The sequence below is a fragment of the Cherax quadricarinatus genome, chromosome 55, assembly GCF_038502225.1.
Source record: "Cherax quadricarinatus isolate ZL_2023a chromosome 55, ASM3850222v1, whole genome shotgun sequence".
Taxonomy (NCBI): domain Eukaryota; kingdom Metazoa; phylum Arthropoda; class Malacostraca; order Decapoda; family Parastacidae; genus Cherax; species Cherax quadricarinatus.
Window position 1 is genome coordinate 299,620 of NC_091346.1, and position 27,714 is coordinate 327,333.

General features: G+C 38.5%; 1 protein-coding gene across 2 annotated transcripts in view; it reads right to left on the reverse strand.

Annotated features, from left to right (window-relative positions):
* Positions 1-27,714, reverse strand: part of LOC128698915 (lon protease homolog, mitochondrial) — a 261,625-nt gene that overhangs the window by 116,131 nt on the left and 117,780 nt on the right. For both annotated transcript variants that reach the window (XM_070096772.1, XM_070096773.1), the window contains exon 12: positions 17,314-17,435. In XM_070096772.1, the coding sequence (XP_069952873.1) occupies positions 17,314-17,435 (122 nt within the window). The remainder of the gene's footprint in view (positions 1-17,313; positions 17,436-27,714) is intronic.

The following is a 27,714-nucleotide window of genomic DNA, read 5'->3' on the forward strand; positions in this document are numbered from 1 at the left end:
ATGAGAACCTTCAAAACTAGGGATGCCAAGCCCATGATGACACTCTTCAGGTCACTTGCTCTATCTAGGCTGGAATATTGCTGCACACTAACAGCACCTTTCAAGGCAGGTGAAATTGCTGACCTAGAAAATGTACAGAGAACCTTCACGGCGCGCATAATGGAGATAAAACGCCTCAATTACTGGGAGCACTTGAAGTTCCTGAACTTGTACTCCCTGGAATGCAAGCGGGAAAAATACATGATTATATACACCTGGAAAATCCTAGAGGGACTAGTACCAAACTTGCACACGAAAATCACTCACAACAAAAGCAAAAGACTCAGCAGACAATGCAACATCCCCCCAATGAAAAGCAGGGGTGTCACTAGCACGTTAAGAGACAATACAATTAGTGTCAGGGGCCTGAGACTGTTCAACTGCCTCCCAGCATACATAAGGGGGATTACCAATAGACCCCTGGCTGTCTTCAAGCAGGCACTGGACAAGCACCTTAAGTCGGTACCTGACCAGCCGGGCTGTGGCTCGTACGTTGGAGTGCGTGCAGCCAGCAGTAACAGCCTGGCTGATCAGGCTCTGATCCACCAGGAGGCCTGGTCACAGACCGGGCCGCAGGGGCATTGACCCCCGGAACTCTCTCCAGATAAACTCCAGGTAAACACACTTGAAGCAGAGATGGTGGGGGAGGTTGAGGGTGGGGGATGTTGAGGGTGGGAGATGTTGAGGGTGGGGGATGTTGAGGGTGCAGTGTATGATGTATTGCCTGGTTAAGTCCATGGAAATCATCGTCTTTGTCTTCTCAGCACTGTTCTTTGCACTTATTTTCTTAGGACCCATGGTTAGAAAAAAGAAATTTGGCCAAATCACTGTAAAAAATGCAAACAAGCACTAGAGAACTGTTCCCATAGCGATGTAAACATGTGTACGATGTTTTGGCATCAGTTGTGCCATCTAGCAGCAGCATTCTGACTTACTATTATGTACATATTATGTATTACAGTGGACCCTCAACTAATGGCAGCATCACCTAACACCAAAATCAGCTAATGGCTCTCTTTGGCGTCAAAATACTGGCTCGACCAACACCGAAAAACTCGTCTAAAGGCTTTCGTCCCGAACGTGTCCATGCAGCCTGAGCAGGCCCAGCCACTCCAAGACTCTATGTATAGCCAGTGTGCCATTGTTTACAAGCCGTTGCGGTCGATTCCACTCGTACCTGCAATATATTTTGCATTATTCCATTGTTTTTAGTGCTTATAACTGCTAAATCAGTCACCATGGGCCCAAGGAAAGCTTCTAGTGCCAACCCTGTGGTAAAAAGGGTGAGAATTACTATGCAACTGAAGAAAGAGATAATAGAAAAGTACAAAAGTGGAGTGCGTATCTCCGAGTTGGAAAGGCTACATAACAAACCCCATTCAACCATCACTACTATCTTGGCCAACAGAAAGGCAATCAAGGAAGCTGTTGTTGTGAAAGGTGCAAGCATGTTTTCAAAACAGAGATCGCAAATAATTGATGATGTGGAAAGACTGTTGTTGGTGTAGATAAACGAAAAACAAGTGTTTCTCAGTCAATAATATATGAAAAAGCAAGGCAGTTGCATGATGATCTCATTAAGAAAATGCCTCCAAATAGTGATGATATTGATGAATTTAAGGCCAGCAAAGGCTGGTTTGAGATATTTAACCCTTTCAGGGTCCGTCACGTAGATCTACGGCTTTACGGTGAGTGTCCAAACCGTAGATCTACGCCATGAGCTCAGCTCACTCTGATAAACTGTGAGTGGTACATTTGGGCCTAGATATGAGAGAATACATCTATGTGGTATGTGTGCACTACATAAAACAGATCCTGCAGCACACTGTGTATAATGAGAGAAAAAAACTGAAATCATGATTTTTCGATTAAAACAGCAACTTTGCAGTGTTTTTTCGTATGTTTTTTATAGTTGTATTTGCGATTTCTTGGTCTCATTTGATAGAATGGAACATATTACAGAAATAGAGATGATTTTGATTGGTTTTAGCACTGGAAATGGCTTGAAACTGAGCTCAAGTAGCGGAAATGTTAAATTTTTGCCGATATTCAAGAGTAAACAAACGACCTCACACGTCTAATACACGTCAGCTGGTGGGTCTAATATACATTCACAAATATGGTGATGATATTTATACAATTATTACAGTATTGCATAACAGTAAATCTTCTATTTTTTTGTGTGAATAAAAATTCATTATGTGAATAAAAAATAAAAATGGAATTTATTTGTAAAGCCTCAAAACATAACTAATGAACAGAGCAAATGTTAGTTTAGTGCCAGGAATGCCTACATTGTTTATTCTGGACCCTATTTTGAAATTGGAATATTTTGAACTTTGTGTTAAATTGGCCAAATTAACAATTTCCGATCACTTTATTTTGTAGTTGAAACAGTTGACTTGGCGATTTCTTGTGCTCAATCGATAGAATAGAAGTAATACTAGTGAAATAGCTAAGAATTTGGTTGATTGGAATAATGTAATTGGCCTAAAATGGGAGTCAAAGTCGGCAAAATCGCCGATTCGTAAATATCACTGACACATCAAAATTCGCGAGAGCATAATTTCGTCAATTTTCCACCAAATTTCGTACTTTTTGTTTTATTACCTTCACAAAAAGATTCTCTACGATTTCATAAGAAAAAATAACAATTTTTTTTTTTAAATTCTTGGGACACTGGTGCGTGACTCCAGATTTGGGCCTTGGACCCTGAAAGGGTTAAGAATCGCAGTGGCATACACAGTATGATAAGGCATGCCATATTTTTCAGCTGCTTTTTGCAGCTGAAAAATATGTGCAGGACTTTAACCCTTAAACTGTCCAAACGTAGATCTATGTTTTTTCAACATTTGAGGGTATGTAAAAAAAGTAAATCTTTTCTTTTTTTTACATTTGAAAACGTGTAAAAAAACTGATCTACTTTCCATATTTCTATGGAAAAAAAGCTTCTTTTGTTTAGGCAAAGCAGCACAATAAAAAGTTGCAGGAGTCTGAGAGTTCTATGACTAGTAAGGATCCATAAAATGAAGGAATTTCAACCATGTTTTATTTCTTAAAACAAAGATTTTAGCTTGAGTCAGTGGTGAATTCACTTTCATTGAGGTGTGATCATTTCAAAAGTTGACTAACTAAGAGAAATTGCCCATTCTATATTTTAAATTGAGAAAAGTATATTAACATGACTGTACTGTAATTGCACTACGAACATAAAATCTGTGGGGAATTTTTTATACACTTCTCCCGCAGAGGCGGACCTTGGTATATATGTATATGTATATATGTGCGTGTGTGTGTGTGTGTGTGTGTGTGTGTGTGTGTGTGTGTGTGTGTGTGTGTGTGGGTGTGTGTGTGTGTGTGTGTGTGTGTGTGTGTGTGTAGATGTATATATATATATATATATTTATATATATATATTTTATAAATATATATACATTATATATATATAATATATATATATATATATATATATACACACATAGGTAGTAGGTTGGTAGACAGCAACCACCCAGGGAGGTACTACCGTCCTGCCAAGTGAGTGTAAAATGAAAGCCTGTAATTGTTTTACATGATGGTAGGATTGCTGGTGTCTTTTGTCTGTCTCATAAATATGCAAGATTACAGGTACGTCTTGCTACTTCTACTTACACTTAGGTCACACTACACATACATGTACACGTTTATTTATACACACTCATCTGAGTTTTCTTTGATTTTTTCTTAATAGTTCTTGGTCTTATTACTTTTCCTTTTATATCCATGGGGAAGTGGAATAAGAATCTTTCCTCCGTAAGCCATGCGTGTTGTAAAAGTCAACTAAAATGCCGGGAACAATGGGCTAGTAACCCCTTTTCCTGTAAAGATTACTAAAAAGAATAAGAAGAAGAAAATTGTCAAAGTGGGAAGTCTGAATGTGCGTGGATGTTGTGCAAATGATAAGAAAGAGATGATTGTGGATGTTATGAATGAGAAGAAACTGGATGTCCTGGCTTTAAGTGAAACAAAGCTGAAGGGGGTGGGAGAGTTTCAATGGAGAGGAATAAATGGGATTAGGTCAGGGGTTTCAAATAGAGTTAGAGCTAAAGAAGGAGTAGCAATAATCTTGAAGGATAAGCTATGGCAGGAAAAGAGGGACTACAAATGCATAAGTTCAAGGATTATGTGGAGTAAAATAAAGATTGGATGTGAAAAGTGGGTTATAGTAAGCGTGTATGCACCTGGAGAAGAGAGAAGTGTAGAGGAGAGAGAGAGATTCTGGGAAATGTTGAGTGAATGCGTGGGGAGTTTTGAATCAAGTGTGAGAGTAATGGTGGTTGGGGATTTCAATGCTAAAGTGGGTAAAAATGTTATGGAGGGAGTAGTAGGTAAATTTGGGGTGCCAGGGGTAAATGTAAATGAGGAGCCTTTAACCCTTTCAGGGTCCGTCCCGTAGATCTACGGCTTTACGTTCAGGGTCCAAACCGTAGATCTACGCCATGAGCTCAGCTCACTCTGATAAACTGTGAGTGGTACATTTGGGCCTAGATATGAGAGAATACATCTATGTGGTATGTGTGCACCACATAAAACAGATCCTGCAGCACACTGTGTATAATGAGAGAAAAAAAATGAAATCATGATTTTTCGATTAAAACAGCAACTTTGCAGTGTTTTTTCATATGTTTTTTATAGTTGTATTTGCGATTTCTTGGTCTCATTTGATAGAATGGAAGACATATTACAGAAATAGAGATGATTTTGATTGGTTTTAGCACTGGAAATGGCTTGAAACTGAGCTCAAATTAGCAGAAATGTTAAATTTTTGCCGATATTCAAGAGTAAACAAACGACCTCACACGTCTAATACACGTCAGCTGGTGGGTCTAATATACATTCACAAATATAGTGATGATATTTATACAATTATTACAGTATTGCATAACAGTAAATCTTCTATTTTTTGGTGTAAATAAAAATTCATTATGTGAATAAAAAATCAAAATGGAATTTATTTGTAAAGCCTCAAAACATAACTAATGAACAGAGGAAATGTTAGTTTAGTGCCAGGAATGCCTACATTGTTCATTCTGGACCCTATTTTGAAATTGGAATATTTTGAACTTTGTGTTAAATTGGCCAAATTAACAATTTCCGATCACTTTATTTTGTAGTTGAAACAGTTGACTTGGCGATTTCTTGTGCTCAATCGATAGAATAGAAGTAATACTAGTGAAATAGCTAAGAATTTGGTTGATTGGAATAATGTAATTGGCCTAAAATGGGAGTCAAAGTCGGCAAAATTGCCGATTCGTAAATATCGCTGACACATCAAAATTCGCGAGAGCATAATTTCGTCAATTTTCCACCAAATTTCGTACTTTTTGTTTTATTACCTTCACAAAAAGATTCTCTACGATTTCATAAGAAAAAATAACAATTTTTTTTTTTAAATTCTTGGACACTGGTGCGTGACTCCAGATTTGGGCCTTGGACCCTGAAAGGGTTAATTGAGCTATGTGTAGAAAGAAATTTGGTAATAAGTAATACATATTTTATGAAAAAGAGGATAAATAAATATACAAGGTATGATGTAGCACGTAATGAAAGTAGTTTGTTAGATTATGTATTGGTGGATAAAAGGTTGATGGGTAGGCTCCAGGATGTACATGTTTATAGAGGGGCAACTGATATATCAGATCATTATTTAGTTGTAGCTACAGTTAGAGTAAGAGGTAGATGGGAAATGAGGAAGGTGGCAACAACAAGTAAGAGGGAGGTGAAAGTGTATAAACTAAGGGAGGAGGAAGTTCGGGCGAGATATAAGCGACTATTGGCAGAAAGGTGGGCAAGTGCAAAGATGAGTAGTGGGGGGGTTGAAGAGGGTTGGAATAGTTTTAAAAATGCAGTATTAGAATGTGGGGCAGAAGTTTGTGGTTATAGGAGGGTGGGGGCAGGAGGAAAGAGGAGTGATTGGTGGAATGATGAAGTAAAGGGTGTGATAAAAGAGAAAAAGGTAGCTTACGAGAGGTTTTTACAAAGCAGAAGTGTTTTAAGAAGAGCAGAGTATATGGAGAGTAAAAGAAAGGTGAAGAGAGTGGTGAGAGAGTGCAAAAGGAGAGCAGATGAAAGAGTGGGAGAGGCACTGTCAAGAAATTTTAATGAAAATAAGAAAAAAATTTTGGAGTGAGTTAAACAAGTTAAGAAAGCCTAGGGAAAGTATGGATTTGTCCGTTAAAAACAGAGTAGGGGAGTTAGTAGATGGGGAGAGGGAGGTATTAGGTAGATAGCGAGAATATTTTGAGGAACTTTTAAATGTTGAGGAAGAAAGGGAGGCGGTAATTTCATGCACTGGCCAGGGAGGTATACCATCTTTTAGGAGTGAAGAAGAGCAGAATGTAAGTGTGGTGGAGGTACGTGAGGCATTACGTAGAATGAAAAGGGGTAAAGCAGCTGGAACTGATGGGATCATGACAGAAATGTTAAAAGCAGGGGGGGATATAGTGTTGGAGTGGTTGGTACTTTTGTTTAATAAATGTATGAAAGAGGGGAAGGTACCTAGGGATTGGCGGAGAGCATGTATAGTCCCTTTATATAAAGGGAAAGGGGACAAAAGAGATTGTAAAAATTATAGAGGAATAAGTTTACTGAGTATACCAGGAAAAGTATACGGTAGGGTTATAATTGAAAGAATTAGAGGTAAGACAGAATGTAGAATTGCGGATGAGCAAGGAGGCTTCAGAGTGGGTAGGGGATGTGTAGATCAAGTGTTTACATTGAAGCATATATGTGAACAGTATTTAGATAAAGGTAGGGAAGTTTTTATTGCATTTATGGATTTAGAAAAGGCATATGATAGAGTGGATAGAGGAGCAATGTGGCAGATGTTGCAAGTTTATGGAATAGGTGGTAAGTTACTAAATGCTGTAAAGAGCTTTTATGAGGATAGTGAGGCTCAGGTTAGGGTGTGTAGAAGAGAGGGAGAATACTTCCCGGTAAAAGTAGGTCTTAGACAGGGATGTGTAAAGTCACCATGGTTGTTTAATATATTTATAGATGGGGTTGTAAAAGAAGTAAATGCTAGGGTGTTCGGGAGAGGGGTGGGATTAAATTATGGGGAATCAATTTCAAAATGGGAATTGACACAGTTACTTTTTGCTGATGATACTGTGCTTATGGGAGATTCTAAAGAAAAATTGCAAAGGTTAGTGGATGAGTTTGAGAATGTGTGTAAAGGTAGAAAGTTGAAAGTGAACATAGAAAAGAGTAAGGTGATGAGGGTATCAAATGATTTAGATAAAGAAAAATTGGATATCAAATTGGGGAGGAGGAGTATGGAAGAAGTGAATGTTTTCAGATACTTGGGAGTTGACGTGTCAGCGGATGGATTTATGAAGGATGAGGTTAATCATAGAATTGATGAGGGAAAAAAGGTGAGTGGTGCGTTGAGGTATATGTGGAGTCAAAAAACGTTATCTATGGAGGCAAAGAAGGGAATGTATGAAAGTATAGTAGTACCAACACTTATATGGATGTGAAGCTTGGGTGGTAAATGCAGCAGCGAGGAGACAGTTGGAGGCAGTGGAGATGTCCTGTCTAAGGGCAATGTGTGGTGTAAATATTATGCAGAAAATTCGGAGTGTGGAAATTAGGAGAAGGTGTGGAGTTAATAAAAGCATTAGTCAGAGGGCAGAAGAGGGGTTGTTGAGGTGGTTTGGTCATTTAGAGAGAATGGATCAAAGTAGAATGACATGGAAAGCATATAAATCTATAGGGGAAGGAAAGAGGGGTAGGGGTCGTCCTCAAAAGGGTTGGAAAGAGGGGGTAAAGGAGGTTTTGTGGGCGAGGGGCTTGGACTTCCAGCAAGCGTGCATGAGCATGTTAGATAGGAGTGAATGGAGACAAATGATACTTGGGACCTGACGATCTGTTGGAGTGTGAGCAGGGTAATATTTAGTGAAGGGATTCAGGGAAACCGGTTATTTTCATATAGTCGGACTTGAGTCCTGGAAATGGGAAGTACAATGCCTGCACTTTAAAGGAGGGGTTTGGGATATTGGCAGTTTGGAGGGATATGTTGTGTATCTTTATACGAATATGCTTCTAAACTGTTGTACGTATTCTGAACACCTCTGCAAAAACAGTGATAATGTGTGAGTGTGGTGAAAGTGTTGAATGATGATGAAAGTATTTTCTTTTTGGGGATTTTCTTTCTTTTTTGGGTCACCCTGCCTCGGTGGGAGACGACCGACTTGTTGAAAAAAAAAAAAAATATATATATAAATATATATATGTGCAAAATAACCACTCTGAAAGAATAGAGAAATTCCAAGCACTTTCGTGACTACTCACATTATCAAAGAACTATGAAAGTAAAGCATCCAAGGAAGCTATATAAGGGGTCTGGCCAGCACCTCACTATCAGATCCCACAACGGTTAAACACCTGACGCGCGCCGACCCAACTTGGATAGGTCCTTTGCACAACTCACCCACAAACTATTCTACCCAAGAAAATTTAAAAATTATTATTTGTCCAGTGTATTATTAAATTCTTCCCAAATTCTATTAATTATAAATGGATCTAATTTATATAAACCAAAGGAAATATTCATATTATTGTCAAAACTGCTTTTTATGAAACAAGATTCAATTATATTCCTGTCGACCATGGACTTGCTTGATACTACTTTCTCAACTTTTTGAAAATCAATTGGATGGTTAAAATCTCTTACGTGAATAAATAGAGCATTGGAATCTTGTCCAGTTCTAATGCTATATTTATGTTGTTTTAATCTTAGTTCGAGATTTTTACCAGTTTGACCGTAATAAACTTTATTGCAAATTTTACAAGGAATCTTATAGACACATCCATCAGCATTTTCGGGGGAATTCTTTATCAAAAGTTTTTTTACTGCATCAAGATTTTTTAATATATATTTATATATATATATATATATATATTTTTTTTTTTTTTTTTTTTTTTTCAACAAGTCGGCCGTCTCCCACCGAGGCAGGGTGACCCAAAAAAGAAAGAAAATCCCCAAAAAGAAAATACTTTCATCATCATTCAACACTTTCACCACACTCGCACATTATCACTGTTTTTGCAGAGGTGCTCAGAATACAACAGTCTAGAAGCATAAACATATAAAGATACACAACATATCCCTCCAAACTGCCAATATCCCAAACCCCTCCTTTAACCCTTTGAGGGTTTTCGTCGTACTAGTACGTCTTACGCGTAGGGGTTTTTGACGTACTAGTACTCATAAATTCTAGCGACCTCAAATCTAGTGGGAGAAAGCTGGTAGGCCTTCATATAAAAGAATGGGTCTATGTGGTCAGTGTGCACAGTCTAAAAAAAATCCTGCAGCACACGGTGCATAATGAGAAAAAAAAAACTTTTTCCATTTTTTTTTAATAAATCAGCGACTTTGCAGTGTATTTTCGTATAGTATTTATTGTTGTATTCTAGTTTTCTTGGTCTCATTTTATAGAATGGAAGACATATTACTGAAATTGAGATGATTTTGACTGGTTTTACAATGAAAGGTGCCTTGAAATTGAGCTCAAAGTAGCAGAAATGTTCGATTTTTACCAAACTTCAAAAGTAAACAAATCGTGCCAAGCGTGCAATACACGTCAACTGGTGAGTCTAATATTCTTTCACAAGTGCACCAATAATATTTATACCATTTTTTACACTAATGCAGTAGTCTGCATAAAAGTAAATCTTATATTTTTTGTGAGAATAAAAATTCAAAGTGGAAAGCAAAAGAATATAAGAGGGGCCTTGAGACGTGACTAATGACTAGAGGAAATGTCATTTTAGTGCCAGGAATGTCTTTCTTGTTTATTCTGGACCCTATTCCGAAATTGGCATCTTTTGAAATTTGTGTGAAATTGGCAAAATTGCTAAATTCTGACCACTGTACTGGATAGTTGAATTTATAAATGGGTGGTTTCTTGCACCCATTCGATAGAAAAAATGGAGTTCTAGCGAAATATTCATGTTTTTTGTCGACTTGTACAGTGAAATTGGCCGAAAATGGGGCTCAAAGTGGGCAAAATCGCCGATCCGTAAACATCGCCGAGACCGCTAACTTTGCGAGAGCATAATTCCGTAAGTTTTCTATCAAATTTCAAACTTTTGGTGTCGTTATGATCGGGAAAAGATTCTCTATCTTTTCATAAGAGAAAATAATTTTTTTTTTTTTTTAAATTTGGCCAACCCTGAGAACGAGTTTCGGAGAGGGCCTGTCGACCCTCAAAGGGTTAAAGTGCAGGCATTGTACTTCCCATTTCCAGGACTCAAGTCCGACTATATGAAAATAACCGGTTTCCCTGAATCCCTTCACTAAATATTACCCTGCTCACACTCCAACAGATCGTCAGGTCCCAAGTACCATTCGTCTCCATTCACTCCTATCTAACACGCTCACGCACGCTTGCTGGAAGTCCAAGCCCCTTACCCACAAAACCTCCTTTACCCCCTCTCTCCAACCCTTTCGAGGACGACCCCTACCCCGCCTTCCTTCCCCTATAGATTTATATGCTTTCCATGTCATTCTACTGTGATCCATTCTCTCTAAATGACCAAACCACCTCAACAACCCCTCTTCTGCCCTCTGACTAATACTTTTATTAACTCCACACCTTCTCCTAATTTCCACACTCCGAATTTTCTGCATAATATTTACACCACACATTGCCCTTAAACAGGACATCTCCGCTGCCTCCAACCGTCTCCTCGCTGCTGCATTTACCACCCAAGCTTCACACCCATATAAGAGTGTTGGTACTACTATACTTTCATACATTCCCTTCTTTGCCTCCATAGATAACGTTTTTTGACTCCACATATACCTCAACGCACCACTCACCTTTTTTCCCTCATCAATTCTATGATTAACCTCATCCTTCATAAATCCATCCGCCGACACGTCAACTCCCAAGTATCTGAAAACATTCACTTCTTCCATATTCCTCCTCCCCAATTTGATATCCAATTTTTCTTTATCTAAATCATTTGACACCCTCATCACCTTACTCTTTTCTATGTTCACTTTCAACTTTCTACCTTTACACACATTCCCAAACTCATCCACTAACCTTTGCAATTTTTCTTTAGAATCTCCCATAAGCACAGTATCATCAGCAAAAAGTAACTGTGTCAATTCCCATTTTGAATTTGATTCCCCATAATTTAATCCCACCCCTCTCCCAAACACCCTAGCATTTACTTCCTTTACAACCCCATCTATAAATATATTAAACAACCATGGTGACATTACACATCCCTGTCTAAGACCTACTTTTACCGGGAAGTAGTCTCCCTCTCTTCTACACACCCTAACCTGAGCCTCACTATCCTCATAAAAACTCTTTACAGCATTTAATAACTTACCACCTATTCCATATACTTGCAACATCTGCCACATTGCTCCTCTATCCACTCTATCATATGCCTTTTCTAAATCCATAAATGCAATAAAAACTTCCCTATCTTTATCTAAATACTGTTCACATATATGCTTCAATGTAAACACCTGATCTACACATCCCCTACCCACTCTAAAACCTCCTTGCTCATCCGCAATCCTACATTCTGTCTTACCTCTAATTCTTTCAATTATAACCCTACCGTACACTTTTCCTGGTATACTCAGTAAGCTTATTCCTCTATAATTTTTACAGTCTCTTTTGTCCCCTTTCCCTTTATATAAAGGGACTATACATGCTCTCTGCCAATCCCTAGGTACCTTCCCCTCTTTCATACATTTATTAAACAAAAGTACCAACCACTCCAACACTATATCCCCCCCTGCTTTTAACATTTCTGTCATGATCCCATCAGTTCCAGCTGCTTTACCCCCTTTCATTTTACGTAATGCCTCACGTACCTCCCCCACACTTACATTCTGCTCTTCTTCACTCCTAAAAGATGGTATACCTCCCTGACCAGTGCATGAAATTACTGCCTCTGTTTCTTCCTTAACATTTAAAAGTTCCTCAAAATATTCTCACCATCTACCCAATACCTCCATCTCCCCATCTACTAACTCCCCTACTCTGTTTTTAACTGACAAATCCATATTTTCCCTAGGCTTTCTTAACTTATTTAACTCACTCCAAAATTTTTTCTTATTTTCATTAAAATTTCTTGACAGTGCCTCTCCCACTCTATCATCTGCTCTCCTTTTGCACTCTCTCACCACTCTCTTTACCTTTCTTTTACTCTCCATATACTCTGCTCTTCTTATAACACTTCTGCTTTGTAAAAACCTCTCATAAGCTACCTTTTTCTCTTTTATCACACCCTTTACTTCATCATTCCACCAATCACTCCTCTTTCCTCCTGCCCCCACCCTCCTATAACCACAAACTTCTGCCCCACATTCTAATACTGCATTTTTAAAACTATTCCAACCCTCTTCAACCCCCCCACTACTCATCTTTGCACTAGCCCACCTTTCTGCCAATAGTCGCTTATATCTCACCCGAACTTCCTCCTCCCTTAGTTTATACACTTTCACCTCCCTCTTACTTGTTGTTGCCACCTTCCTCTTTTCCCATCTACCTCTTACTCTAACTGTAGCTACAACTAAATAATGATCCGATATATCAGTTGCCCCTCTATAAACATGTACATCCTGGAGCCTACCCATCAACCTTTTATCCACCAATACATAATCTAATAAACTACTTTCATTACGTGCTACATCATACCTTGTATATTTATTTATCCTCTTTTTCATAAAATATGTATTACTTATTACCAAATTTCTTTCTACACATAGCTCAATTAAAGGCTCCCCATTTACATTTACCCCTGGCACCCCAAATTTACCTACTACTCCCTCCATAACATTTTTACCCACTTTATATATATATATATATATATATATATATATATATATATATATATATATATATATATATATATATATATATATATATATATATATATATATATATATATATATATATATATATATATAATATATATATATATAATATATATATATATATATATATATATATATATATATATATATATATATATATATATATATATATATATATATATATATATATATATATATATATATATATTTATTTGAGGAATTGTTAAATGTTGATGAAGATAGGGAAGCTGTGATTTCGTGTATAGGGCAAGGAGGAACAACATCTTGTAGGAGTGAGGAAGAGCCAGTTGTGAGTGTGGGGGAAGTTCGTGAGGCAGTAGGTAAAATGAAAGGGGGTAAGGCAGCCGTGATTGATGGGATAAAGATAGAAATGTTAAAAGCAGGTGGGGATATAGTTTTGGAGTGGTTGGTGCAATTATTTAATAAATGTATGGAAGAGGGTAAGGTACCTAGGGATTGGCAAAGAGCATCCATAGTTCCTTTGTATAAAGGCAAATGGGATAAAAGAGAGTGCAAAAATTATAGGGGGATAAGTCTGTTGAGTATACCTGGCAAAGTGTATGGTAGAGTTATTATTGAAAGAATTAAGAGTAAGACGGAGAATAGGATAGCAGATGAACAAGGAGGCTTTAGGAAAGGTAGGGGGTGTGTGGACCAGGTGTTTACAGTGAAACATATAAGTGAACAGTATTTAGATAAGGCTAAAGAGGTCTTTGTGGCATTTATGGATTTGGAAAAGGCGTATGACAGGGTGGATAGGGGGGCAATGTGGCAGATGTTGCAGGTGTATGGTGTAGGAGGTAGGTTACTGAAAGCAGTGAAGAGTTTTTACGAGGATAGTGAGGCTCAAGTTAGAGTATGTAGGAAAGAGGGAAATTATTTCCCAGTAAAAGTAAGCCTTAGACAAGGATGTGTGATGTCACCGTGGTTGTTTAATATATTTATAGATGGGGTTGTAAGAGAAGTAAATGCGAGGGTCTTGGCAAGAGGCGTGGAGTTAAAAGATAAAGAATCACACATAAAGTGGGAGTTATCACAGTTGCTCTTTGCTGATGACACTGTGCTCTTGGGAGATTCTGAAGAGAAGTTGCAGAGATTGGTGGATGAATTTGGTAGGGTGTGCAAAAGAAGAAAATTGAAAGTGAATACAGGAAAGAGTAAGGTTATGAGGATAACAAAAAGATTAGGTGATGAAAGTTTGGATATCAGATTGGAGGGAGAGAGTATGGAGGAGGTGAATGTATTCAGATATTTGGGAGTGGACGTGTCAGCGGATGGGTCTATGAAAGATGAGGTGAATCATAGAATTGATGAGGGGAAAAGGGTGAGTGGTGCACTTAGCAGTCTGTGGAGACAAAGAACTTTGTCCTTGGAGGCAAAGAGGGCAATGTATGAGAGTATAGTTTTACCAACGCTCTTATATGGGTGTGAAGCATGGGTGATGAATGTGCAGAGAGGAGAAGGCTGGAGGCAGTGGAGATGTCATGTCTGAGAGCAATGTGTGGTGTGAATATAATGCAGAGAATTCGTAGTTTGGAAGTTAGGAGGAGGTGCGGGATTACCAAAACTGTTGTCCAGAGGGCTGAGGAAGGGTTGTTGAGGTGGTTCGGACATGTGTAGAGAATGGAGCGAAACAGAATAACTTCAAGAGTGTATAAGTCTGTAGTGGAAGGAAGGCGGGGTAGGGGTCGGCCTAGGAAAGGTTGGAGGGAGGGGGTAAAGGAGGTTTTGTGTGCGAGGGGCTTGGACTTCCAGCAGGCATGCGTGAGCATGTTTGGTAGGAGTGAATGGAGACAAATGGTTTTTAATACTTGACGTGCTGTTGGAGTGTGAGCAAAGTAACATTTATGAAGGGGTTCAGGGAAACCGGCAGGCCGGACTTGAGTCCTGGAGATGAGAAGTACAGTGCCTGCACTCTGAAGGAGGGGTGTTAATGTTGCAGTTTAAAAACTGTAGTGTAAAGCACCCTTCTGGCAAGACAGTGATGGAGTGAATGATGGTGAAAGTTTTTCTTTTTCGGGCCACCCTGCCTTGGTGGGAATCGGCCAGTGTGTTAAGAATAAAAAAAATTTTTTTTTTTAACAAGTCAGCCGTCTCCCCCAAGGCAGGGCGACCCAAAAAGAAAGAAAATCCCCAAAAAGAAAATACTTTCATCATCATTCAACACTTTCACCTCACTCACACATAATCACTGTTTTTGCAGAGGTGCTCAGAACACAACAGTTTAGAAGCATATACATATAAAGATACACAACATATCCCTCCAAACTGCTAATATCCTGAACACCTCCTTTAGAGTGCAGGCATTGTACTTCCCATTTCCAGGACTCAAGTCCCTTCACTAAATATTACCCTGCTCACACTCCAACAGATCGTCAGGTCCCAAATACTATTCGTCTCCGTTCACTCCTATCGAACACGCTCACGCACGCCTGCTGGAAGTCCAAGCCCCTCAACCACAAAACCTCCCTTACCCCTTCCTTCCAACCTTTTCGAGGACGACCCCTACCCTGCCTTCTTTCCCTTACAGATTTAAACGCTCTCCATGTCATTCTACTTTGATCCATTCTCTCTAAATGACCAAACCACCTCAACATCCCCTCTTCAGCCCTCTGACTAATACTTTTATTAACTCCACACCTTCTCCTAATTTCCACACTCCGAATTTTCTGTATAATATTTACACCACACACTGCCCTTAGACAGGACATCTCCACTGCCTCCAACTGCCTCCTCGCTGCTGCATTCACAACTCAAGCTTCACACCCATATAAGAGTGTTGGTACTACTATATTTTCATACATTCCCTTCTTTGCCTCCATAGATAAAGCTTTTTGTCTCCACATATACCTCAACGCACCACTCACCTTTTTTCCCTTATTAATTTTATGATTAACTTCATCCTTCATTTAATCCATCCGCTGACACGTCAACTCCCAAGTATCTGAAAACATTCACTTCTTCCATACTCCTCCTCCCCAATTTGATATCCAATTTTTCTTTATCTAAATCATTTGATACCCTCATCACCTTACTCTTTTCTATGTTCACTTTCAACTTTCTACCTTTATGCACTCCCAAACTCGTCCACTAACCTTTGCAATTTTTCTTTAGAATCTCCCATAAGCACAGTATCATCAGCAAAAAGCAACTGTATCAATTCCCATTTTGTATTTGATTCCCCATAATTTAATCCCACCCCTCTCCCGGACACCCTAGCATTTACTTCTTTTACAACCCCATCTATAAATATATTAAACAACCATGGTGACATTACACATCCCTGTCTAAGACCTACTTTTACCGGGAAGTATTCTCCCTCTTTTCTACACACCCTAACCTGAGCCTCACTATCCTCATAAAAGCTCTTTACAGCATTTAGTAACTTACCACTTATTCCATATACTTGCAACATCTGCCACATTGCTCCCCTATCCACTCTATCATATGCCTTTTCTAAATCCATAAATGCAATAAATACTTCCCTACCTTTATCTAAATACTTTTCACATATATGCTTCAATGTAAGCACTTGATCTACACATCCCCTTCCCACTCCAAAACCCCCTTGCTCATCTGCAATCCTACATTCTGTCTTACCTCTAATTCTTTCAATTATAACCCTACAGTACACTTTTCCTGGTATACTCAGTAAACTTATTCCTCCATAATTTTTACAATCTCTTTTGTCCCCCTTCCCTTTATATAAACAGATTATACATGCTCTCTGCCAATCTCTAGGTACTTTCCCCTCTTTCATACATTTATTAAACAAAACTACCATCCACTCCAACACTATATCCCCCCCCTACTTTTAACATTTCTGTCATTATATAAATAATGCAGGCCAAGAAAATAAGTTAAACTGTGGAATACAAAATTTGTAGCAGTCTAATTATGTCAAAAAATAAATAATTCATACATCTACACTTAACCCGTAAACGGTCCAAACGTATACATGTATATACGTTTTTTCAACATTTGAAAGTATGTAAAAAAAGTAGATCTTCTTTTTGTTTTTTTACATTTGAAAATGTGTAAAAAAACTTTGATCTACTTTTTTTTTTTGTTATACGTATTTGAAAATATGTAAAAAAAAAACGTAGATCTACTTTTGTAGCACTACACATGTGAACGTAGATCTGCTTGGACCGTTTACAGGTTAAAGTTAAAACTTTCACTAAATTTATAATAAAAAGTCATAATTTATATTTTATTTTTTTAACAAACTAGCCGTATCCCAACTAGCCGTATTGCCATTTTCGCGTAAATTTGATGTAGCATTAAATGAAATAAGCTATTTGACATAATCAGTATAATGCAGAGTTTGTTAGAGGAAAATAATCATTTTTTCCACTGAAACTCACCTCTCGATTGAGAGCACGTGCAATAGAGCGAGCAATGCTGGTCTTTCCTACACCAGGTGGACCGTGAAAACAAAGAATTTTTCCTTGGGTTGTGCCTCGCAGTTGTGCCACAGCTATGAACTCTGTAGTAAGAAAATAAAAAAGAGAATAATCAATGCATACTATACCGCAGTAACAATGAACTCATGGTGAAATCCATCCTAAACTTTTTTTTTTTTAAACACACTGGCCATCTATCAAGGGTGGGTGACCCAAAAAAGAAACACTTTCACCATCATTCACACACTCACTGTTTTGTCAGCAGCACACAAATACAACAGTTTAGATGTCCCTCTAAATGGTAAATATCCCAAACCCCTCCTTTAGAGTGCAGGCACTGTACTTTCCACCTCCAGGACAATTCTCTTGTATTCAATGTAACTTCTAAATTTATATTTCAATCACCTAAGAGACTTTTTTTTTTTTTTTTAACAAGTCGGCCATCTCCCAAAATGCTTTGCATATTAAGGAGGCATTATGCTGAAATAAATTATCTTATCTTGACTAATTGCAGCTAACCTGTTTCTCTGAATCCTTTCACAAAATATTATACTTACTCATTTTCATCTTTCACTAGTTTCATTTATATATTATAACATCTATGAGTTTATGAAGCACTAGGTAAACCATAGAAATGATGAAGGATAAAGGGTGGGTGGTGCACTGAGGAGTCTGTGGAGACAAAGAATGTTATCTATGGAGGCAAAGAATGGAATGTATGAGTGTAGTGGTACCAACACTCTCATATAGGTGTGAAGGATGGGTTGTAAGTGCTGCAGGGAGAAGGAGGTTGGAGGCAGTGGAGATGTTGCATCTAAGGGCAATGCGTGGTGTAAATATTATGAAGTTGAAGTGTGGAAATTAGGAGGAGGTGTGGAGTTACTATAAGTATTTTTCAGAGAAGGGGTTGTTGAGGTTCCTTGGTCATTTTAATGAGTATAGAGCAAAATATGATGACCTGGAGGGAGTATAAATCTGTAGTGAAGGGGAAGAGGGTAGGGGTCATCCTAGGAAAGGATGGAGAGGATACAAGAGGTTTTGTGTGCAAGAGGCTTGAACATGCAGCAGGTATGTGTGAGCAGATTAGATAGGAGTGAATGGAGACAAATGGTTTTTGGGACATGACAAGCTGTTGGAGTGCAAACAGGGTAATATTTTGTGAAGGGATTCTGGGAAACTGGTTAGCCAGACTTTAGTCCTGGAGGTGGGAAGTACAATGCCTGCACTTTAACTCATTGATTGTTTCAGCCGTATATATATATACGTCTTATGAGCCAATGTCTCTGACATATTAATATGCGTAAATTCTAGCAGCTTCAAATCAGGTGGCAGAAAGCTGGAAGGCCTACATGTGAGAGAATGGGTCTGCATGGTGGGTGTTCACCCCTGTGAAAAAAATCAGGGACTCAGTGGTGCATTGTGGGAATGCCATCTTGGTAGTCTCTGTTCACCATGCCTCAAGGTAAAAAGTACCTCACTCCTCGCCGAATTGGAGGTCTTCTGTTCCCAAATGATAGTTCTAACAGTGATGAAAGTGCCAGTTAAAGTGAATTCCATGGCTTTCAAGAGGGTGTGACCAAAAGCAATGCCCACGCTAACGTAATTAGTGTTGAAAACCCAGATGACCCTCAATCTTCCACCTCTGGTGCTGGGCCGTCTCATTCACGTTCACCTGTACGAGGATGAAAAAGGAAACTATTTCCCCATGTACAGGACTCGGATGTGAGCAGTGAAAGTGATAGTGATAGTGATTTCCAAGTTACTGAAAGCAGCTCTAGTTGTGACAGTGAAGGGGAATATTTGCCAGTGAAGTGGCAGTATGTACGACGCAGCGTGTGTTCTGGTAATGTGCCATATGCCATTCCAAGGCAAAAGAGTAAATCTCGAGGTACATCCCATGGCCCTACACCACGACCTGAGTGTGAAGATGATGATATTGTTACAATGGGGATGAATAATGTGTGTGGGGCAGCAGGTGGTGGTGGTGTTGGTGGTAGCATGAGTCATGTGGCACCATTAGCGGGCCATGCTCTTACCCACGCTGCTAACTCAGCACAGCCACAACCAGCCTCAACCACCCCCCCCACTCCCACAACCTGCACAACCACAACTTCCACAACCACAACCACCTTTTAATATCCAGAACCCACCAGCAGACTGCATCTGGGATTGGCAGCAAGTTGCCAATTTTGTTCCCAATCCCCATGACTTTGATGAAACACAAAGTGGAATTTGGCCATTGTGTACACTTGGGAACAATGCCACTGAACTGGAATGCTTTCAGTTATTCTTCGATGAAGCCCTGATGGAAATTATTTTCAGGGAAAGCAACACATACTATGAGTACACAATGGCAAATACAATTCTTTCACCAAGGTCATGGCTACACCAGTGGAAGGACACAACTGTGGCAGAGATGTACCTGTTCTTTGCCACAATAATGCTTATGCCACATGTGTATAAGCACACTGTCACCACACATTGGTCAACGCAATGCCTGATTTCAACCCCAGGTTTTAGTGATTTTATACCAGTGAATCGATTTTTGATACTGTTACGTATGCTACACTTCTCAGACAAAACAAGACCTGACAGAAACAACAGGTTATATAAGATTAGGAATGTGTTCATGTACCTGAAGCAAAAGTGCTGTATGTATTTTTATCCCTTCAGGAAGCTTGTTATTCATGAGTCTTTGGTTTTGTTCAAAGGCAGACTGTCGTTTAAGCAAGAGGAAACGCTTTGGTACAAAGTTATTTGTACTGTGTGATTGCAAAAGTGGTCTGGTTTTGGATATAACTGCGTACACTAGCAGTAATACATTGAGAGATACCAGAAAGTTATTGGGTATTTCTGTTGATGTGGTTAGAACAATGATGGAACCATATCTTGGTAAGGGGCATATATTATTTACCAATAACTGGTACACAAGCCGCTTACTCAGTGATTTCTTGCGAGTGAACATGACAGACATGTGTGGCACAGTGTGTGGTAATCGTAAGCATATACAGTGGACCCCCAGTTTACGATCAGCCTCCAATGCAACCAATTATGTAAGTGTATTTATGTAAGTGCATTTGTATGTGTATGTTTGGGGGTCTGAAATGGACTAATCTAATTCACAATATTCCTTATGGGAACAAATTCGGTCAGTACTGGCACCTGAACGTACTTCTGGAATGAAATAATATCGTAAACCGGGGGTCCACTGTACCTAGGTTCAACGCAGGTACTCACAGAGGTGGCATTTAGATGTTTGCTGCCAATGATATCATGATATTTCAGTGGCATGACAAACATGATGTCACATTGTTGACATCAGTCACCGAAATGAAATGGCAGACAGTGGCAGGCAGAACAGAGACCAATGATCCCATTCTAAAACCTGCAGCTGTGATGGACTACAATCTCAACATGCGCTTAGTGGACAAATGTGACATGCAGATTGGGTTTTCTGATTGTGTTTTGCAAGAGTTATAAGTGGTATATAAAACTTTCTTTCCATGTACTTGATATTTCCATGCTGAATGCTTATAACAAATACAAGATGAAGACCAACAACAAACCAAAATATGGTTAATTTTGTTTGTCAGTCATCAGACAAATAATATTCAAGTACACCAAGGAGAAACACCTGCAATAGACCAGCACCCACAAAATTACCAACACATACCATCTCGTCTGAGGCCTGGTGATCACTACCCCATACAACTGCCTTCTACTGCTTTCAAGAAAAGTGCTCAGAAGAGGTGCTTTGTCTGTGCACATACCACAAAATGCCCACAAAAGTGCAGACACTCGTTTTATGTGTGAGGAGTGTAAAACTTCACTGTGCATAACACCATGTTTCAAAGACTTTCACAAGCTGCAGCAGTTCTAAGAAAGTGTTCAGTGACTGAACATTTGTATATATATTATAGATCAATAGTAATAAAAAATTTTTTGTCTTGTTGGTTTGTGTAAACAAGTTTTGTAAACAATATAATAATGTTTGTGCAGTAATTGTGTTGTATACAATGAGTGTATATTTGTACACTGCACCTTACTTTGGTCTCACAGGCCACATAAGTTACTTAGAAAAAAATATTGGAAAATACAAGAAAACTTCAAATTGGAGTAAATAAAAGAATACTGGGTGAGCGGCATTTGCCACTGTTGCCATATGTGGCTCATTTTCTGCCAACTTTATGCCTCTATATCTCAGTAAGTACTGATGGCCAAAAAAATTTTTTGGCTTAAAACACTCAGTAAAATAATCCTAACATTTTGGTAAGAAAAAATAATTTTTTTTTTTAATATTTTTCAACACAGAATGACAGTTTCAGAAATGGGCTTGTGACAGTCAAAGGGTTAAAGGAGGGGTTTAGAATATATGCTGTTTGGAGTGACATCTGAACCGTCATATCTGAGTGCCTCTGCAAAGACAGTGATTATGTGTGAATGATGGTGAAAGTGTTGAATGATGGCAAAATGTTTCTTCTGTTGGGTCACTCTGCCTTGGTAGGAAACAGTTGACATGTTAAAAAAAAAAAAAAGCAATGATTCATGAACTAAACTTTTTAACAACTACTCGCCTTTCTTTTTTAACCTGTAAATGGTCCAAACGTATATACATGTATACGTTTTTACCACTAGTGCCCCAAATGTATATATACGTTCTATTTGTCATACATTCAACATTGCCACGATAAGCCTGAGTCGCCAAGACATGAGAGAATGGGTGTGCACACTCACTGTGCGCCATATTAAAATAATTGGGGATTCCTGAGTACCATATGCTCTTTTCTTCATATTAAAAAAAAAACGATTTTTTTTTTCTCAAAAAATTTGGGGCACTACGCGAGAGAACGTATATATACGTTTGGACCGTTTACGGGTTAAGATAGGTAGGGTAATTAAAAAAAAACACACTTTCACAATCATTAACTCAATAGCTAGCCAGAAGTGTGCTGACATCACAGTTCAGATGACCTTCCTAATGGCAAAACCTAACTGCTTCTTTAGAGTGCATTTCATTACGGTGAATGGTTGTCAACAATGTGACATCTCGTTTGTCATGCCACCGTAATGCCATGATGTCATTGGCAGTAAACACCTGCACGTCATCACCACAAACACCTGCATTGAGCCTGGGCATATGTTTACGATTAGAACGCACTGTGCCACACACATCTGTCTTGTTCACTCGCATGAAATCACTGAGTAATGGGCTTGTGTACCAGTTTTTTTTTTTTTTTTTTTTTCAACAAGTCAGCCGTCTCCCACCGAGGCAGGGTGACCCAAAAAAGAAAGAAAAACCCCCAAAAAGAAATTTTCTTCTTCTTATTCTTTTTAGTAATTATTACAGGAAAAGGGGTTACTAGCCCATTGCTCCCGGCATTTTAGTTGACTTTTACAACATGCGTGGCTTATGGAGGAAAGATTCTTATTTCACTTCCCCATGGATATAAAAGGAAAAGTAATAAGGCCAAGAACTATTAAGATAAAATCAAAGAAAACTCAGATGAGTGTGTATAAATTAATGTGTACATGTATGTGTAGTGTGACCTAAGTGTAAGTAGAAGTAGCAAGACATACCTGTAATCTTGCATATTTATGAGACAGACAAAAGACATCAGCAATCCTACCATCATGTAAAACAATCACAGGCTTCGTTTTACACTCACTTGGCAGGACGGTAGTACCTCCCTGGGTGGTTGCTGTCTACCAACCTACTACCTATAGTGTACCAGTTATCGGTATATAATGTATGGCCCTTACCAAGATAAGGTGCCATCATGTTTCTCACTACGTCACCTGATATACCCAATAACATCTTGGTATCTTTCAATGTTTTACTACCCGTGTATACAACAATATCCAACACCAGGCCACTGTCACAATCACAGCAAACAATTTTATACCAAAGCGGTTCCTCTTGCTCGGTATATACTGCTTGAATGACAGTCTACCTTTGAACAAAATCAAAGACTCGTCAATTACAAGATTCTTGAATGGATAAAAGTATATCCTGAACTTTTGTTTGAGATACATGAAGAGAAGTGCAACATACGTAACAGTAAGATAAACCTGTTCATATCTGTGGACCAGTATGCTTTTATATTATGCTTATAGACGTGAGGCATAAGCATTATTGTTGCAAAAAGCAAATACATTTCTGCAACAGTTCTCTTTCCACCTGGAGCACTAGGGATGGGATGACATCAGATTTTTGCCAATACTGACACATTTTCAGTATTTTATATTTTTAACCCTTTCAGTGCCCTTTATGTAAAGCTACATCACCGAGGCCAAGGTTCCTTATGTTGTACATCATAAGCTCAGCTCCCTCAGATAAATTGTGAGCAGTAAATTTTAACCTTTATATCATAGAATGTGTTGTGTGTGGAAAGTGTAAACAGTATAAAAAAAAATTCCTGCCAAACCCAGTGCATGATGGGAAGAGCAAAATTCTGAATACATGAATAGTTTAAAATAGTGACTTTGCGGTGTTTTCTAAGATGTTTTTATGGCTTTACTAGCAATATAGAATTGCAAACACTAACTAAACAAACTTCAGTGACTGTCTTAGTAATCTTATTGTAAGTATGGAAAATTAAATTTACCTGGATGTACCTCATAAGATACATACCGGTAACAGTATCAAACTTAAAAATGAAAAATCACTTGATAATTGCTGGCAACTTGAACCCTCTGAGTGTCGAGACCCCTGTTTGCAAACTTGCTCATAATGTCAAAAAATTTTCAAGCAAAATAAAATTTTTTTTTTTTCTTATGAAATGATCTTTCTCTGAAGATAATGAAACCAAAAGTATGAAATTCGATGGAAAACTTACAGAATTACACTCTCCTAAAGTTGATATTATGCACTGGCAATTTCACTCAGTTTGAGCCCTATTTTGGGCCAATTCCTTTGCTCCACTTGACCAACCGAATAGCTTTTTTGCTAGAACTCCTTTTATTCTATTGACTAAGTACAAGAAAATGCCCATTTACCTATTTCAACTCCCCCAAAAATTGATCAGAAATTACTAATTTGGCCAATTTCACACAAAATTCAAGAAAAGCCAACATCAAAATTGGGTCCAGAATAAACAATGCAGACATTCCTGGGACTAAAATAACATTTTCTCTGTTCATCAGTCACATCTCCAAGGCCCTCTTATATAATGCTTGTTTTTTATTTAGAATTTTTATTCACACAAAAAATAGAAGATTTACTGTTATTCAGAATACTGCATAATTGTAATAATTGTATAAATAACATCAGCACATTCACGAATACACTTTAGACCCACCAGTCAATGTGTATTGGACGTGTGACATGTTTTGTTTACTCTTGAACAGCAAAAATTGAACATTTCTGCTATTTTGAGCTCACTTTCAACCTACTTTTAGCCTGCAAACCATTTAAAATCATCTCCATTTCTACAACATATCTCCCATTCTATTAAATGGAACCAAGAAAACAAGAATACAACCATAAATACCATATGAAAATGCACCACAAAGTTGCTGTTTTAAACCAAAAACACAGTTGCAGTTTTTTCTCATTATGCACTGTGTGCTGCAGGATTTTTATTATACTGTGCATACTGACCACTCAGACCCATTCTCTCAAATGTAGGCCTACCAGCTTTCTCCTGCAAGATTGGACAACGCTAGAATTTTGGTGTAGTATTAGAGGACCGACACTGACTTCAGGGACCAACACTGAAAGGGTTAACATTAATCTTTCTTGATCCAATGATAACCAAGATACAAGCTTTGCAAATAGCATGTGCTCCTGTATGATAATGTCTTCAATTACTAAATCAACATGAATCACTGATACACCTGTTTTATATCTAATCAAATTTGGACAAACATAACTGTTCCACTTAAATCATAAGCAATTCACAGATAATACAGCAGATCACTGCCAAACTTTCATTATAACAGATATCACCAGAGTGAATAAAATTCAGACTACACAAGGATATTTAGATAAAAGGATTACTCATAGCTCTAATATAAACTGGAAAAGAGTTACATGAAATTCAAAAATCAATTAAGGAGTTGAAACTTTTCTTAAAAAAGTTATAATAAACATTATCCTGACTTAACAAATCATAATACAACAAAAAAAAGAAGCATAACACTCTATAACTTACTGCATGCATACCCAGATCTATTTATTTTTTATTAACACATCGGCCTTCTTCCACCAAGGCAGGGTGGCCTGAAAAAGAAAAACTTTCATTATCATTCACTCCATCACTGTGTTGCCAGAGGCACATTCACACTACAGTTATAAAACCGCAACATTAACACCCCTCCTTCAGGGTGCAGACACTGTACTTTCTATCTCCAGGACTCAAGTCTGGCCTGCCAGTATCCCTGACTCCCTTCATAAATGTTACCTTGCTCACATTCCAACAGCACGTCAATTCCTAAAACCCATTTGTCTCCATTCACTATCTAACATGATCATGCATGCGTGCTGGAAGTCAAAGCCCCTCGCACACACAGCCTCCTTTACCCTCTCCCTCCAATCTCTCCTAGGCTGACCCTTACCCCGCCTTCCCTCTACTACAGACTTATACACTCTCAAAGTCGTTCCATTTTGTACCATCCTCTCTACGTGTCTGAACTACCTCAACAACCCCTCCTCAGCCCTCTGGATAATATTTTTGGTAATCCCGTACCTTCTCCTAATTTCCAAACTACGAGTTCTCCACTTATATTCACACCACACATTGCCCTCAGACATGACATCTCCACTGCCTCCAGCCTTCTCCTTGTTGCAATATTCACCACCCATGTTTCACACCTATATAAGAGCATTGGTATAACTATACTCTCATACATTCCCCTCTTTGCTTCCATGGATAAAGGTCTTTGTCTCCACAGACTCCTAAGTGCACCACTCACCTTTTTCCCCTGATCAATTCTATGAGTCACCTCATCTTTCATAGACCCATCTGCTGACACGTCCACTCCTAAATATCTGAAGGCAGTGGAGATGTCATGTCTGAGGGCAATGTGTGGTGTGAATATAATGCAGAGAATTCGTAGTTTGGAAATTAGGAGAAGGTGTGGGATTACCAAAACTATTATCCAGAGGGCTGAGGAGGGGTTGTTGAGGTGGTTCAGACATGTAGAGAGAATGGAACAAAACAGAATGACTTCGAGAGTGTATAAATCTGTAGTGGAGGGAAGGTGGGGTAGGGGTCGGCCTAGAAAGGGTTGGAGGGAGGGGGTAAAGGAGGTTTTGTGTGCGAGGGGGCTTGGACTTCCAGCAAGCATGTGTGAGCATATTTGATAGGAGTGAATGGAGACAAATGTGCTTTTGGAGTGTAAGCAAAGTAACATTTATGAAGGAATTCAGGGAAACCAGCAGGCCGGACTTGAGTCCTGGAGATGGGAAGTACAGTGTCTACACTCTGAAGGAGGGGTGTTATTGTTGCAGTTTTATAACTGTAGTGTAAAGCGCCCCTCTCGCAAGACAGTGATGGAGTGTATGATGATGAAAGTTTTTCTTTCTTGGGCCACCCTGCCTTGGTGGGAATCGGCCGATGTCTTAATAAAAAAAAAAAAAATAAATTCACCTCCATACTCTCTCCCTCCAATATATCCAATTCTTCATCAACTAATTTTTTTATCCTCATCATCTTACTCTTTCCTATATTCACTTTTAACCCTTTGGGGGTTTCGGTTGTACTAGTACGGCTTACGCACCAGGGTTTTTGACGTACTAGTACGCATAAATTCTAGCGCCCTCAAATCTAGCAAGAGAAAGCTGGTAGGCCTACATAATGAAAGAATGGGTCAATGTGGTCAGTGTGCGCAGTATAAAAAAAATCCTGCAGCACACAGTGCGCAATGAGAAAAAAAAACTTTGACCGTGTTTTTGGATTAAAACAGCGACTTTGCACTGTATTTTTGTATGGTATTTATTGTTGTATTCTAGTTTTCTTGGTCTCATTTTATAGAATGGAAGACATATTACAGAAATTAATATGATTTTGACTGGTTTTACAATGAAAAGTACCTTGAAATTGAGCTCAAAGTAGCAGAAATGTTCGATTTTTACCCAAGTTCAAAAGTAAACAAATCATGCTAAGCGTCCAATACACGTCAACTGGTGAGTCTAATATTCTTTCACAAGTGCGCCGATATTATTTATACCATTTCTACACTAATGCAGTAGTCTGCATAACAGTAAATCTTATTTTTTTGTGAGAATAAAAAATCAAAGTGGAAAGCAAAAGAATGCAAGAGGGGAGTGGGGACATGACTAATGAACAGAGGAAATGTTATTTTAGTGCCAGGAATGTCTTTCTTGTTTATTCTGAACCCTATTTGGAAATTGGCATCTTT